Source organism: Mytilus californianus, unplaced genomic scaffold (genome assembly GCF_021869535.1).
Source record: "Mytilus californianus isolate M0D057914Y unplaced genomic scaffold, xbMytCali1.0.p SCAF_11, whole genome shotgun sequence".
Taxonomy (NCBI): domain Eukaryota; kingdom Metazoa; phylum Mollusca; class Bivalvia; order Mytilida; family Mytilidae; genus Mytilus; species Mytilus californianus.
Window position 1 is genome coordinate 68,848,785 of NW_026262593.1, and position 18,266 is coordinate 68,867,050.

The 18,266-nt window shown below is 32.7% G+C and overlaps 2 protein-coding genes across 9 annotated transcripts in view; one reads left to right on the forward strand and one right to left on the reverse strand.

Moving 5' to 3' along the window:
• The window catches only part of LOC127720580 (microtubule-associated protein futsch-like), a 338,813-nt gene that overhangs the window by 43,206 nt on the left and 277,341 nt on the right, over positions 1–18,266 (reverse strand). The gene's annotated exons all lie outside the window — the stretch shown is intronic.
• Positions 6,066–7,612, forward strand: LOC127719287 (uncharacterized). The gene is made up of 2 exons (XM_052225301.1): positions 6,066–7,221; positions 7,575–7,612. The coding sequence occupies exons 1-2, from the start codon at positions 6,066–6,068 to the stop codon at positions 7,610–7,612; spliced, it is 1,194 nt and encodes a 397-aa protein (XP_052081261.1).

An 18,266-nucleotide genomic window follows, 5' to 3' on the forward strand; every position in this document is an offset into this window, starting at 1 on the left:
ATTTATAGTATGGATTTTGTTAAAAACATTGATGACCACATAATAAACTTTAGTTATAAAATACAAAAAAAACCAGATGGAGACAGGAAATGTAATTGATACATGCATGCCAGTTACATGTACACTTAATTCTGATAATATAACAGAAATTGGCCCGAGTGATAATCTGGATGACACCAAGTAAAACACCAATCTTGCATCTTATGTGAAATTATTGATTATGGAGAATTTGGGTACGGCATCGGAACAGCTGTTGGATTTATAAAAGTACATTTTTCGAGAAATTAGATTGAAGCTGTTAGAGACACATCTTTATTTGCAACAACGATTTCTGAGCTTCATCTTGCGCTATGTGAAGCAGTCAAAAAGCTTTCATAAAACTGGTGGTCAGGGTTCTTTTTCATGTAAATGCAAAGAGGGGAAGTAGCACTTCTAGATGTAAATTCTAAAAGGAAAATATGTTGTGTAATTCTCAAGCCATAGTTAACTCACATGCTCAAACAAATGATACAACTATTTTTGTATTTTGTAAATAAGTATTAAAGAATATGTGGTATGATTGCCAATGAGACATCTCTCCAAAAGAGACCAAATGAAACAGAAATTAACACCTATAGGCCATCATACAGCCTTCAACAATGAGCAAACCCAAACGGCATAGTCAGCTATAAAGGCTCTGGAATGACAAATGTAAAACAATTCAAACGAGAAAACTAATTTATCTACAAAATTAATGAACTAAAGAAATATGTAACACAGCAACAAACGACAACCACTGAATTACATGCTCCTGACTTGGGAAAGGTACATACAGAGTGTGGTGAGGTTAAACATGTTAGTTGGCGCCAACCCTCCCCTTTCCTGAAGGGACAGTGGTTTAACTGTACAACACAAGGTTTATTATTTGGTCATTGAATGAAAATTTTATAGTTTGTACCAATGCTTTTTTATAACAAAAGCAATGCTTTAAGTTATTGTACAAGTTATATTTATAAGTGAATTTTAGTCACTTTTTGTACAAATTACAACTTGTACACAAATGTGTACAAAGTCAAAATACAAATTATAATTTGTACACATTTTTTTGGTGCAAAATGTCATCTACACACATGTTCACAGACAATGGAATTACAAAGGATAATAATAATATAAACCCCAATAGATATAAGAAGATGTGGTATGAGTCACAATGTCTTCAATTATCTTCAAATTCTACCGAAGATTGGCTGTCAAAATGCTAACATTCCAATTTTCAATAACAGTTAACAGCAAATGCATTTTCACAATAACAGATAACAAAAAAAATAATAGTCCTATAACAGCTAACAAGGAATAAGACACTAACAGCTAACAGCAAATATATTTTCAGAATAACAGATAACAAAGAATTAAATTGCCCCATAACAGCATAACAGTTAAACCCCTTGCTCCCTAGGAATTAGTATAGAGAGTCAACCAAGGATTTATAATATAATATACTATATAAATTCTTGTCTCAATAAAATAAGCCAATTTAGAAAAGGATTTATATAAGACTATATTTCAGGGGCAACAACTCCAAAACCGGTTGACAGATTTTTCTGCAATTTTCAGACGGTAGATACTATATAAATCGATGAAAAAAAAACCAATTCAATTTACCACCATAAGTTTACCAACATTTTAATCAACTTTGTACAGTTGAAATACACTTGGAGGTATTTGAGTTCTTTTGTATGAAATTTCATTATCTATATGAAAGTCACGGTAAATTGGTTCAGTATAAAATACAATCACTGACTCGACAAATAAAAAATGTCGCCATAGAGTAATGCAGGGACATTTTATACTAACTAGTATAGACTGTCCCTGGGTAATGGAGGCAAATGAGGCAAATGTCTCACTTTTGAAATGACGACTGAATTCGGCAAAATTTGGTATTTTGAATTATTAATAAGTAAGATTAAGCAATGCTTTATTTAACGCTCACACTATGCTTAGGATTCAGCAACAACGATTGGAGCTTTTTTTACCTTCACCACTTGTGACATATAAGAGGGTGTGCATGGATGGGGTTTACAGAATAGAGAATAATGGGCAAAAAAAAACAAAATAAAGAGAGAAAAATGGGCAAAAAAAGTAAAGAATAGAGAATAATGGGGGTGCTAAAATATAAAGAATAATTACAAAAAATAAAGAATTGGGTAAATATGTTAGATGTATTTCTATTTGTATCCATATGATTAGTTAAGCCTTTTTCAACTGATTTTTATGGTTTGTTCTTATGTTGTACTGTTACACCACTGTCCCAGGTTAGGGGAGGGTTGGCGCCTTCAAACTAGTTTAACCCCGCCACATTCTGTATCATACGGTGCCTGTCATGATGCTGTTACGAAGTCCCCCAAATAAAGCTCCCATAATTAGTCATTCCCAGGAAGGGGGTGGGAGTGACCCCAGGGGATTCGCCTTTTATTTCATTTGATTTGTTTTATTGTCCCATACAAGAATATATATGGTTTAGGGGTGGGGATCTCGACTGTTTACAAGTTTTCAAAAAGAAGGGGGTGGGGTGACCCCTATGAACTTCCTCTATATTTCATTTGATTTGTTTTATTGTCCCATACAAGAATATATATGGTTTATGGGTGGTGATCTCGACCGTTTACAAGTTCTTAAACAGGAAAGGGGTGGGAGTGACCCCAGGGGACTCGCCTTTTATTTCATTTGATTTGTTTTATTGTCCCGTACAAGAATATGGGGTGGGGATCTTGACCGTTTGCAAGTTCTCAAAACAGGATGGGGTGGGGGTGACACCCAGGGACTCCTCCTATATTTCATTTGAATTGTTTTATTGTCCCATACAAGAATATATATGGTTTAGGGGTGGGGATCTCGACCGTTTACAAGTTTTCAAAAAGAAGGGGGGTAGGGTGAACCCTGTGGACTTCCTCTATATTTCATTTGAATTGTTTTATTGTCCCATACAAGAATATATATGGTTTATGGGTGGTGATCTCGACCGTTTACAAGTTCTTAAACAGGAAGGGGGTGGGAGTGACCCCAGGGGACTCGCCTTTTATTTAATTTGATTTGTTTTATTGTCCCGTACAAGAATATATATGGTTTCAGGGTGGAGATCTTGACCATTTACAAGTTCTTAAAACAGGATGGGGTGGGGTGACACCCAGGGACTCCCCCTATACTTCATTTGACTTGTTTTATTGTCCCATGCAAGAATATATATGGTTTAGGGGTGGTGATCTCAACCGTTTACATGTTCTCAAACAGGAGGGGGTGGGGCTGATCCAGAGGGACTTCCCCTATATTTCATTTGATGTGTTGTATGATCCTATGATCATTACTGAAAACCGCATGTATACATCACTTACTGTTTTCAAGTTATAGTCATTTGAAAATTAGAAAAAAAAAATCCCATAGGGTTCTATAGTAAATCCCTCCCTTCTGTTGGCCCCTCAAAATACCCCTAAATAGACCTCAAGAAGAAAAATAAAAGAACTTAGCAAAACAATAAGTCTCCAAACTTTGTTTGGGAGACTTAATAGCAAGTAGTATAATTACGAATTTTGTTATGGTCCGATTTTCTGATGCCGATTATGTAATAGGCCGAATTTATTATAGTCCGAGTTTGTTGTGGGCCGAGATGAGATACCGGGATACTTTCGATACACTCGGGCTTTTACGTCTTTAATAAACATTGTGAAAATCGTAGTAAGCGTCGAAAAATGTTCATTCATGAAATATTTTAAACACGGTATTTATTTTCTCTTCAACCGGAGGACAGGAGGAAACCCCTGAAACCGGGATTATAGTACTCCCGTTGATATGGATCTCGCGCATGTCTGGGGAATACCGATAAAAGCATAACGTAGAAACTGCTGTCTCGTGTAGATGTGTATTGATTTTACTTTCCGTGCAGCGCAGATCCGCGAAGTAGTGTTTGTGGTAGCCATTTTCAAAATGAAGTTGAAGTTGAATTATCGATGAATATTCACTACATTTTAATTCAAACTGTAAGCTAATCAAAATAGAAGTAACTCAAAATTTCAAAAGCATCTTCCTAGAATTAGTTGTCAAACACCAGTACTACATTATCTAGGAGTAGAACACACATCCTAAAGTAAGATAGTCTGTCACTTCCGGTTTGAGGCCGATGCCTTAGGAAAGTTTTTGCTATAGCAAACTTTCCAAAAATTCGAATTTTCAGAGCGAACTGAGATTTTTTACAGGATATATCGGATTCAGTGTGTTTTATAATTGTATTTCTTGTAAGATAGGTAAAACTAGGTACAATAGATTAGACTAAGGTTATAAAGACAATACCAAAGCGAGATGTAGAAAGTCTCGTGAAAATAAGCTTGCTGACAGAGATTTATTATTATATTATGACCGGACAATTTGGACTGTGCAATGAAATTAGTTTTTAAACAACATTTTATGAATTCAATTGTTTTAATGTATATTCTTGTTTTGCATTTATTTTATTATTCTGAACTTTGTCGTAAATTTAGGCATAAGTGTTTTACACGGATTATGTGTCATAATCTTGGACAAAGGACTTACACTCAATTTACAATAACCTTGACAAATCTCACTACTAGCCTTGTTTGTAGTCTGCTCGACTGTCTTCTCTACAACTTGATCGTCTATTATTGTCCTTTGTATCCCAATGAATTCTTTGTATATGTAAGAGAATGATAATCCCTTTCTTCATGATTAAGTACGAGCGTTAGCGAGTACTTATCATGAAGTAAGGGATTATCATTCTCTTACAAACTTAGAATATTGTAAAGTGCTCAAGGCTCAAATGATCTATTCAAGAATTAGTTTCATTGTCAGTGCAATGTTTATAATTAATGCATGACTTCTTTTTTCGGCATGTCATTTATAGATTAGTTTTAGTGAAGTGAGGACTTTCTTATCATTTGGGAAATATTTAAAAAAAAAATGTGTTATAGATATTAGGTGACACAACAGTAGAAAGAAAAGGTAGGAATTGTATGTTTCCTGATTGTGAGTATGAATGTAAATCATGTAATATTTTAGTGAGGAATTATCCTTTTTTTATTTACAGTTTAAACCAATAAATACATTTGAGTTACAACTAAATTTTATTTCACAGCCAATATTTTGGTCCGGCTTTTTACATCAAATACAGTTTCATTATGTCAGGGAAATGTTCAAAAATAGTGCCCTTAAAAGTTTTTAATATGTTCAAAATTAAACTCCTCTGTTTTTTTTATCGGAATACATGTATTGGAAATAACTATTTTCCACAACCGCTGATCAAGTAATTAAAGTTTTGGAAAGCTAAAGATTTAGGTTATTTTTTATCTGAAAGTTTTTTTTTCTTTCTATTTTTTTGCATTGCTTTTGTATTGTTTAATTTTATAGTAATTTGAAGTTATAAATATTTTCATAATAACATTCATGGTACCAATTTTACTGCACCAGTAAACTTCAACTTATTTTGAGATTTTTGTTTGTTTCACAATTCAACTTTTAGTCAGTTTCAATCACTGTGTGATAAATCCTTTCAATCTGATAAATGTGCTTTGGGGCAGTTGTAACTCATTTATAGAAACTCTTTGTTTTGAACTGTAAATAGACCCAAATAATAGGATAATCGTATATGTAAGAGAATGATAATCCCTTTCTTCATGATTAAGTACGAGCGTTAGCGAGTACTTATCATGAAGTAAGGGATTATCATTCTCTTACAAACTTAGAATATTGTAAAGTGCTCAAGGCTCAAATGATCTATTCAAGAATTAGTTTCATTGTCAGTGCAATGTTTATAATTAATGCATGACTTCTTTTTTCGGCATGTCATTTATAGATTAGTTTTAGTGAAGTGAGGACTTTCTTATCATTTGGGAAATATTTAAAAAAAAAATGTGTTATAGATATTAGGTGACACAACAGTAGAAAGAAAAGGTAGGAATTGTATGTTTCCTGATTGTGAGTATGAATGTAAATCATGTAATATTTTAGTGAGGAATTATCCTTTTTATGAACAACTACAACATGTTTGGGACAACATCCCCAAAAGAGACATCAAAATAGTCATGGGTGATATGAATGCTAAGATTGGGAAAGAGAACAAGGACAGAGAGAAAACATTAGGAAAACATGGTCTAGGAGAAATAAATGAGAATGGAGAAAAGCTAGTTGAATTCTGTGAGATGAATGAGCTTGTAATAGGAGGCAGTTTATTTCCACACAAGAATATACACAAGGAGACATGGGAATCACCTGATGGGAGAACAAAAAATCAGATTGACCACATCATGATAAGTCAGAGATGGAGAAGCTCACTTCAAGACGTTAGAGTTATGAGAGGAGCAGATATCAGCTCAGACCACCATCTTATCATAGCCAAAGTAAAAATAAAACTTGCAAAAGGGACCAAAGTCGAACAAAAACGTATAAAGTATAATGTGGAGAAGCTCAAAGACCTACATCTCAAAGATCAATTCCAAATCGAGCTCAGAAACAGATTTGAAGTACTTAAAGATGGGCCAGACCTGGACATAAATAATGAATGGGAAGTGGGAAGAGACATCATCAAGGAAGTGTGTGAAGATGTACTTGGAAGACAAACTAACAAAAAGAAAGATTGGATGTCACATGGAACATGGGATAAAGTAGAAGAGAGAAGGAAAATGAAGGAAAAGGTAAACAATGCAAGAACAAGGGCTCAGAAACAAGAAGCACAAAACAAACACCAGTTCCTCAACAAAGAAGTGAAAAAATGTTGTAGGAAAGACAAGAGAGAATATGTAAATGACCTTGCAACTGAAGCAGAATTTGCTGCATATAAGGGTGACATCAAAACCTTGTACAATATCACCAAAACTCTTAGTAGACGTAAAACAGCTAAATCTAAACCAGTAAAGGATAAAGATGGAAAAGTCCTAACCAATCTTAACGAACAGATGGAAAGATGGAATGAATACTTTATCAATGTTCTAAATAGACCAGAACCAGACCAACCAGTAAGAGTAGAGCCAGCTGGGGAAGATTTGAACATAAAAATAGATAATATCAAGAAATATGAAGTGAAAAAGGCCATCAAATCACTTAAAAATGGAAAATCTGCAGGCATAGATGGAATACCACCTGCAGCTTTCAAATCTGGAGGCAATGAAATAATAGAATATATGTACAAACTCCTGAATAAAATCTGGCAGGAAGAAAAGATACCAACGGAATGGTTAAAGGGTTTGTTAGTGAAGCTGCCAAAGAAAGGAGATTTAGGGCTATGTGAGAATTGGAGAGGCATAACACTTCTATCAGTAGCTAGTAAAATACTGTGCAAAATTATACTCAGCCGAATTAAAGATGCAATTGATCAGGTACTAAGAGATGAACAAGCAGGTTTCAGATCAAACAGAAGCTGCACTGACCAAATAGCAACACTACGTACCATCATTGAACAATCAGTAGAATGGCAATCATCCCTCTATATCAACTTCGTCGATTTTGAAAGGGCATTCGATAGTGTCAACAGAGAAGGGATGTGGCAACTGCTAAGGCATTATGGTATACCAACAAAAATTGTGAACATGATCAAGGCATTGTACGAGGATTTCACAGTACAGGTGATACATGAATCATCATTCACCAACCCGTTACATGTAAATACTGGTGTGAAACAAGGCTGCCTACTCTCCCCTACACTATTCTTGATAGCTATAGACTGGGTAACTAAGCAAGCACTAGATACTACACCAAGAGGTATACAGTGGAACTTCGCACAAAGGCTAGAAGACCTAGATTTTGCAGATGACCTGGCTCTGTTATCTCACCTTTTGAAAGACATGAGAGACAAAACCACCAAACTCCATGAAACAGGAAAAAAACTAGGCCTAAAAATCAACATTAAGAAGACAAAAATTATGAAAGTAAAGACTAGAAAAGGAGGAACAGTTTCAATTGAAGGAGAAGATCTTGAAGAAGTAGACCAATTTACTTATTTAGGAAGCATCATGGATAGAACGGGTGGGACAGATGCAGACATTAGGACAAGAATAAGTAAAGCTCGACAAGCCTTTGCTATGCTGAAGCCAGTTTGGAAATCAACAGCATTTACAGAAAACACCAAAATTCGAATTTTCAACACCAATGTAAAATCAGTCCTTTTTTATGGAGCAGAAACCTGGAGACTTACAGCAGGGGTACAACATCAAATCCAGATTTTTATCAACAAATGCCTGCGCCAAATTTGTAAATTTTGGTGGCCAGAAACAATAAGTAACAAATGCTTATGGGAAAGGACCAACCAGGAACTCGCAATTAAACAGCTAAAGAGAAGAACATGGCAATGGATTGGGCACACTTTGAGGAAACCTGTAGGTATCATCACTAGACAAGCATTAGAATGGAACCCCCAAGGACATCGGAGACCGGGGAGACCATTGCTTTGGGGCAGTTGTAACTCATTTATAGAAACTCTTTGTTTTGAACTGTAAATAGACCCAAATAATAGGATAATCCCTTACTAAGAACATGATTTACATTCATTCTTCACAAATAAGAGGCATCCAATCCTACAATTTCATTGGTCGAGAGTACTTTGCAATATTCTAACCTTACTAAGAACATGATTTACATTCATTCTTCACAAATAAGAGGCATCCAATCCTACAATTTCATTGGTCGAGAGTACTTTGCAATATTCTAAAGAAAACTATTTAGTAACGCTTCGAATACCAGATAATTAGTTGGCTTGGCCGTATAAACTCGTCAATGAGTTGATAAGTCATTGTTATATTATAAAAAGCCTCTGACTAAATTTTATTTTATCTAACTGGTTGGGGCATAGTAGTATTCACCTTATGTCAGACTTATAAATAAGCAATGATATGAAGTTCCTTTTCCCTATTATATTTTTAATAGATCTCTGTACCATCGCCCTCCCCTAAAAAAAATTACATTTCACAAAAGAATCACATGTACAAATTTAATTGAATTGATTATAAGGATATGTATAATATACTAAGTACAGCAAGTCTTTTTACAAATAACCACATCCACGAAATATAGAAATAGACTTCGACGCTGTAACTTGTTCTAGACCGTCACATATAGCCATCTCAGTCCATTCACGTGCGTAATTCATATCACTATGCAAATAGTCTCATTACTTTAAAACATACTTCACATGTATTTAAGTCTGTGTGATATAGAGGTTGATATGATAAATATTTATGACGGTGTCCCAAAATAAATATAAGGGTATTTTCGGCGAATCTACTGTGGTGAAAGCCACAATTGTTCATGACAACAGTGTCCCCTGAACGTAAGCAATATTTTCCAAATCAATCTAATTCATGTAAAGCATTAGAAAAAAAGTCAACGAGATGAAATCCATTTCAAGGTCCACCTAAAATATTGAAATATTCAATTCCAAATGGCCCATGAAGAAGGTTTTCCGTGTGGATGGCATTAGAAGCATATTTGTGTACCTCTATAGCCTTTTCTACTACTGTTGAATGTCCGTAAAGTCTATTTCTAGATGAAAACTCCAAATCGATGAAAAGAATATGTTAGTCCGTTATGAACGTCTGTATACTAGTATCTTTATGCCAAGGTGATATATAAAATAATGTGAAATTAGCATATATAGTTTATTATCTACCCGTACACGTCCGTCATTCGTCATTGTCGTCTTTTTTTACATAGTGCACTTAATGTAGTATCTTTCATGGATCAGAATAACCTTTGTCCTTTCAATTATGGTATACTTATATATTTCAATTTGATGCAGTTTCTTTGAAAGACATATATAAAATAAGAAGAAGTGGTATGATTGCCAATGAGAAAACTAAGGGGACAACCAGTTGCTAATTTTAGGGGAAGGTGGGTTTTTTTCTGAGGGAAATTAATTTTCAACTTTGTACGGTTTTGACGTGCAAACATTACTTTGTACTTTTGTACACCTTTATTTACTGCATTGTGTTGGGTAAAATATACATTTTCATTCTGTTTGGGCGAGGTTATTTATTTTTAAGTCATAACCAGGCCAGACTATTAATTTTCACAATTCTGCACCCCCTCCTCAGAATACCAAGTGGTCGTCCCCTAACATACAGAGTCAAAATAAAGGTGATTACAGCAACTATTGGTAATCATACGGCCTACAACATTATTAGCAAACCCGATACCCTGTAGTCAGTTATAAAAGGCCCTGACATGACAAAATGTGAAACAATTCAAACGAAAAAATCAACGCGAAACAAATATGCTTTCAGAGTTACATGTGATCCATTAGCCAACAAGATTAGGCAACAAAGAGTAATCAAGTAATTGATGAGCTTTATAAACCAAACAAACTAATTTCCCGGTATTCGAAGCGTTACTAAATAGTTTTCTAAAGAATTCATTGGGATACAAAGGACAATAATAGATAATCAAGTAGTAAAGAAGACAGTCGAGCAGACTACAGACAAGGCTAGTAGTGAGATTTGTCAAGGTTATTGTAAATTGAGTGTAAATTCATTTACTCTTTTCATTTAGAATATTGCAAAGTACTCTCGACCAATGAAATTGTAGGATTGGATGCCTCTTATTTGTGAAGAATGAATGTAAATCATGTTCTTAGTAAGGGATTAGCACATACTTACAACTTCTCGTCCAATCAAATTGCTTATATTTGCCTTCTAATTTTCATAGTACATACTTTTCCTGTGTACTAAGTAACTACGCATGAATGACCACAAGGGTAAGATTTCATTGTATCGTAATCAAGATATTTAAAACAAAAATTGCCACTGGCTATTTTGAAATAAAATGCTGTGTTCCAAATTAAATTAAATAGTTTGTAATTAGTTTTCACATTGATTTTAAATATCCTGCTATTAAAACCTTTGGATCTAAAAAATGTTTTTGACAATTGCAAATTTTATCATTTAAATAAAGGGTAATACATATGGTTCTTTATACCTTGATTAGAGTACAACGATATCTTAAAATTATGATAATGTATCATCCATGCAATTACTTTGTACACAGAAAAGTGTGTACTATGAAACCTTGTAAAGGAAAATTAAAGCAACTTGGTGATAATTTTTTAAACTTTCTTAAGGAAAGTGATCTATTTCGTCATGAATTGATTGATTTATTGATTATTGGTTGCTTAATGTCCAGTGGCAAATATTTCATGCATGTTCAGGACGATGTCATGAATTGAAAAACTGTGATTATGTCTGAAGATAATGTGCCACCTATATATATATATATAAACATATTCTGATAAATCTTTTAGTTTTTACTTTGAACTAATAAAAAAAAAAACACAAAACCTATAATCTCTGATCTATTTGTAGTTGCTTTTTAATGCCTATCTGCTAGACTATATCTTTGGGGACAAACTATCTATATGTTTCAAACTTATTATAGCTTTAGTTTTACTGTGAAATTAAAAAATGTTTTCAAAACATGTTAAGCTTCCACTGCAATTTAATTATTGCCTGTTTTTGGTCAACTTATTATGTAAGAAGAACATGTATAGTAAAACACCGCTTTATATCAGTATACATACTTACACCAGCAGCTACCATCTTTTCATTCTGGAGTGAAGGGCCTTTTGAAATCACATATTTTACAATGATACTAGTGAGTAGATTTACAAAATTCGTTAATGAGCTCCGTTTTACAAACACCTGTGATACAAGTAGTCAGCCAAAATAAACTATCAATAGACCAATTAAAAGATTACTCGAGTTGTAAATATGTGCTAAATTGGATAGTCTATGGAAAGGTATATACTATGAAATTAAGAGCTTGGGGCAAGCCCCTCGCTCTAAATTTCATAGTATATACCTTTCCATAGACTAACCTAGACTTATCCTATTATTTGGGTCTATTTACAGTTCAAAACAAAGAGTTTCTATAAATGAGTTACAACTGCCCCAAAGCACATTTATCAGATTGAAAGGATTTATCACACAGTGATTGAAACTGACTAAAAGTTGAATTGTGAAACAAACAAAAATCTCAAAATAAGTTGAAGTTTACTGGTGCAGTAAAATTGGTACCATGAATGTTATTATGAAAATATTTATAACTTCAAATTACTATAAAATCATCCGAGTAAACAATACAAAAGCAATGCAAAAAAATAGAAAGAAAAAAAAACTTTCAGATAAAAAATAACCTAAATCTGTAGCTTTCCAAAACTTTAATTACTTGATCAGCGGTTGTGGAAAATAGTTATTTCCAATACATGTATTCCGATAAAAAAAAACAGAGGAGTTTAATTTTGAACATATTAAAAACTTTTAAGGGCACTATTTTTGAACATTTCCCTGACATAATGAAACTGTATTTGATGTAAAAAGCCGGACCAAAATATTGTCTGTGAAATAAAATTTAGTTGTAACTCAAATGTATTTATTGGTTTAAACTGTAAATAAAAAAAAGGATAATTCCTCACTAAAATATTACATGATTTACATTCATACTCAAAATCAGGAAACATACAATTCCTACCTTTTCTTTCTACTGTTGTGTCACCTAATATCTATAACACATTTTTTTTTAAATATTTCCCAAATGATGAGAAAGTCCTCACTTCACTAAAACTAATCTATAAATGACATGCCGAAAAAAGAAGTCATGCATTAATTATAAACATTGCACTGACAATGAAACTAATTCTTGAATAGATCATTTGAGCCTTGAGCACTTTACAATATTCTAAGTTTGTAAGTCTGGGTTAGTCTATGGATTAGTTTTAGTGAAGTGAGGACTTTCTCATCATTTGGGAAATATTTAAAAAAAAATGTGTTATAGATATTAGGTGACACAACAGTAGAAAGAAAAGGTAGGAATTGTATGTTTCCTGATTTTGAGTATGAATGTAAATCATGTAATATTTTAGTGAGGAATTATCCTTTTTTTTATTTACAGTTTAAACCAATAAATACATTTGAGTTACAACTAAATTTTATTTCACAGCCAATATTTTGGTCCGGCTTTTTACATCAAATACAGTTTCATTATGTCAGGGAAATGTTCAAAAATAGTGCCCTTAAAAGTTTTTAATATGTTCAAAATTAAACTCCTCTGTTTTTTTTTATCGGAATACATGTATTGGAAATAACTATTTTCCACAACCGCTGATCAAGTAATTAAAGTTTTGGAAAGCTACAGATTTAGGTTATTTTTTATCTGAAAGTTTTTTTTTCTTTCTATTTTTTTGCATTGCTTTTGTATTGTTTACTCGGATGATTTTATAGTAATTTGAAGTTATAAATATTTTCATAATAACATTCATGGTACCAATTTTACTGCACCAGTAAACTTCAACTTATTTTGAGATTTTTGTTTGTTTCACAATTCAACTTTTAGTCAGTTTCAATCACTGTGTGATAAATCCTTTCAATCTGATAAATGTGCTTTGGGGCAGTTGTAACTCATTTATAGAAACTCTTTGTTTTGAACTGTAAATAGACCCAAATAATAGGATAAGTCTAGGTTAGTCTATGGAAAGGTATATACTATGAAATTTAGAGCGAGGGGCTTGCCCCAAGCTCTTAATTTCATAGTATATACCTTTTCATAGACTATCCAATTTAGCACATATTTACAATTCGAGTAATCTTTTAATTGGTCTATTGATAGTTTATTTTGACTGACTACTTGTATCACAGGTGTTTGTAAAATGGAGCTCATTAACGAAGTTTTGTAAATCTACTCACTAGTATCATTGTAAAATATGTTATTTCAAAAGGCCCTTGACTCCAGAATGAAAAGATGGTAGCTGCTGGTGTAAGTATGTATATTGATATAAAGCGGTGTTTTACTATACATGTTCTTCTTTACATGGTAAGATGACCAAATAAATTGACCAAAAGCAGGCAGTAGAAGCTACATGTTGTATACATGTTTTGAAAACATTTTTTAATTTCACAGTAAGCTAAAGCTATAATAAATTTGAAACATATAGATAGTTTGTCCCCATAGATATAGTCTAGCAGATAGGCATTAAAAAGCAACTACCAATAGATCAGAGATTTTAGGTTTTGTATTTTTTTTTTCTTTTTTTTTCTTATTTCAAAGTAAAAATTAAAAGATTTATCAGAATATGTTTATATATATATATATATAGGTGGCACATTATCTTCAGACATAATCACAGTTTTTCAATTCATGACATCGTCCTGAACATGCATGAAATATTTGCCACTGGAAATTAAGCAACCAATAATCAATAAATCAATCAATTCATGACGAAATAGATCACCTTCCTTAAGAAAGTTTAAAAAATTATCACCAAGTTGCTTTAATTTCCCTTCACAAGGTTTCATAGTAAACACTTTTTTGTGTACAAAGTAATTGCATGGATGATATATTATCATAATTTTAAGATATCGTTGTACTCTAATCAAGGTATAAAGAACCATATGTATTACCCTTTATTTAAATGAAAGAAATTTGCAATTGTCAAAAACATTTTTTAGATCCAAAGATTTTAATAGCAGGATATTTAAAAATCAATGTGAAAACTAATTACAAACTATTTAATTTAATTTGGAACACAGCATTTTATTTCAAAATAGCCAGTGGCAATTTTTGTTTTAAATATCTTGATTACGATACAATGAAATCTTACCCTTGTGGTCATTCATGCGTAGTTACTTAGTACACGGGAAAAGTATGTACTATGAAAATTAGAAGGCAAATATAAGCAATTTGATTGGACGAGAAGTTGTAAGTATGTGCTAAGAGAATGATAATCCCTTACTTCATGATAAGTACTCGCTAACGCTCGTACTTAATCATGAAGAAAGGGATTATCATTCTCTTACATATACTTAATCATTTATTCTCTGTAACAGTTTAGACAATAATTTACTTATACGTGTCGGACATTAATTACTCTTCCAATCTATTGTTATTTCTATTTGGCATATGTTAATCTTCTTAATCCTTTAATTGCTTGTGCTTATATATATTGTTATTGTTTGTATGTTACTTTACATTTGGTTTGGAGTTTGTTGTTCGGTCTTGCCGGACTGCTAAAATAAAAGTTTAAGGAGCGAAATATTCCTTCTTGATTTACATTTAGCCGGAACGCCATTCGATCCGGATATATCTGGTGTTAGGACATCCGGGCAACGCATCTATCGGATACCTTGTTCTGCCTGTGAAGCTGATCCCCCAGCAAACAGAATCAAAGTACTGAAGTACTGAACATCGGATGACCGCAGGTTCTTGTGGATGGTCAAAAGCACATGTCACAGAAACAGATCACATCTCTATACCTGAAACTGAGGTTAATTTACAGAGATTTTTTTTTCTTATATAAGTTCGTGCTTGGATGATGAATAAATGACAGGAAATTCAACCTCACCGTAATAACTATTATATTGTAGTGATACAAATCAGTATACCTTAGACTATTATACTAATATAATAATAGTTCCAGAGAATACACTGGTTTGTTGTTATATATTATATTAATATTACGGTTGCATGTATATATAATTTTCATCTATATGTATATCATACTATTCTACTATTATTATAGTGTAATGCAAGTGCATGGTGGACACTCTTCTGTAAAAGTCAAAAAATCAAAGTCTTAAAGGCTGTAAAAGCAATTGCTGCCATGTTAATGTTTTGTGGACTTTTATTTTTCATCCATATATATAAGAATTAAACCTGACAGGACAGGAGTGTTGACTAGTGAGAAGCAAGACGGTTTTAACTTTATATCAATATAAGACTTTAGCAGGAAATCATTTTAAATATGTTTTATATTTTACAAGGAGACAACAAGTTTACCAGGCTAAAGTTGGGGTTAATTATACATGTGCTGAAACATATAACTGAAAAAAAAATCATTATGGATTATCCCCTGGTAGTGTTTGTAACTGGGCAATAATTTCCTTTATTGATTTAATTTAAACCATTTTCATAATTAATTTAAATTAACCATTCAGTTAAAACATTTCAACTTTCCAGACGCAAATGTTGAAAAACGGGACAGAAATAAAATATCTTACAAGACTTAGACATAAACATGTAAAAAATAAATATATATTTCAGCTTACTAAAAATATTTTCATAATGTTACTTTGACATCATTCCTTAAAACTAAGTCCCAAACATAATTGCTCAGTTGACATGTGTCATACTCATGCGATACGAGATAACTATAATTCTGATGCAATCCCGAAAAGGGGGGTCATCACAAACAAACATGACATTAAATTGTCATTATACGAACTAGAACAAACAGCTCTATGTTGCTTTGATATTTATCAATTTTCAGGAAACATGTGAAATAAATTTCAGGTCCATTTCATTATAGTGCCTAACAAGATTGCGTGAGGTAGACGAAATTGACCTTAAAACGATCGTATTGTCTTTTGATGTCCAAAAATAGGCAGATCGGACATATAAGGACTTTATCTAATGACTACATAAATTTGGGATTTATTATTATTATAATATTCTAATGAAACTGAAAATTGTATTTTTTTTTAGGATAAACAACAATTTTACCTGGCGTTGCCGTTCATAAATGTTTTTCTGCATTTATCTTCGAAAAATGGCGTATTTAATGGAATAGAACGTTAATACAGTAAACTTTCTCTTTTTTCTCCGCAATAGGCTATCAAAAATAATTTATCTAATGTGTATGTGGAAAATTATGTGAAAAGATAAAAAGTGGCAATTGTTACCTTTCATACCTTAAGTTTCGTTCATCTGATTCTGACCAATGCTTATATACTAAATATCTATTTATATGCCGCTATTATTGTTGTTGTTACCAATTATGTATATCAATTGTATCTGATTTTATGCCCTTTATGGGCCCTGTAATTTGGGAAATAAAAAAAAAATCTATTCATTGATAAAACGTAATATGGACTGGTCCAGTGTCCAGTTTGCAGGTCATTTAATTTTCTGTACACATTCATGCACGCGCTGATTTAATCAATATACTCGTACGAAAAAGCATGAACAGTTTGAAGGTAATCTAATAATAACTTAATCCAATCAAATTGCATAAGATTCAATAACAATGTCAAGTCCACATCATAATGAGTAATAGATATTTATGCAATAACGAATTAAAATTTGTCAACCAAAAGTTTTGCTACAATTTCAAAAACATGTCGTTCTGTATGGGTATAGTTTTCGGATCTTTCATTAGCGTATTTAAGGCTATAAAAAGTTTGGGCTTCAAAAGTTCACACAATTATTGACTTTATACAGAAAATTCGTCCTTGTAAAACATTTAATAGTTCACAAATGATACGCGATTTTAAAGTAAAATTATTTCTTAAAACACTGCAAAAAATTTCATTCATATTGATAAAGTGGTATCGTCATAAAGTGCGTTGAAATGAACAGTGGTATAGCAAACATCGAATTCCCTCACAAAATGTTATCACACACTACAGTAAGGGGAGTCAGTTAAGTTTGTCTATTTTTAGATACTATACAGGTAATCTTTTGACACTACGTATACAACCTGTGTGACCTGTGTAGTGATTTTGATTTTACGATAAATTCATGAATGAACGATAATTTGATGAATGAACATGAGCACCTGACCTCTTTCTTAAACACCTATTAAACATATAAAACCGTATTTAATAAGGAGATAATTCAGTCAAATTTTCAGTACTAAATCAACAACTGAAATGATTCCATTTTTTGATGAAACATCGTACGAACGGAGAACGGAATCGCAGGTATAAAAATGCACATTTTTCCCTTGTAATGACCGCGGATCTATAATTTTTATAGATCGGTTGAAATCCCAAAACTAATTTGCATAATGGAAATTTAGGCGATAGCAATACATCGGAGTGACCTCAAGGTCATCCTCTGTAAAAATGGATACGCGGAGAACCAGAAATGTTGGCCGAGACTGGAGATACCAGATGTGTGATCATGGAACTACCTTTCAGACAAGAAATTTTCAACATATGGACAACTACCTATGTACGTTTTGTGGAAAGACCGTGAACAATCAATTTCATTTTAGACAATGTATAGCAAAAACGTCATTTTGCTTTAAGTGCAGAAGTTTTTGACATTCCGCCAGAATGTGTAATTTTCACAGACAACCGGACGCAAAATATGAACTAGAACAATTAAGAAACAACACGCAAAAATTATCAGGAAATAATCATCAAAACAGGCGTAACAATCAATACCGTGGGAGAAGATTTTAGTTATGAAAATTTAAATCCCGTGGCCGTGATTCTGGACGAGAGGGGCAAATATGACCGGATGAAAAG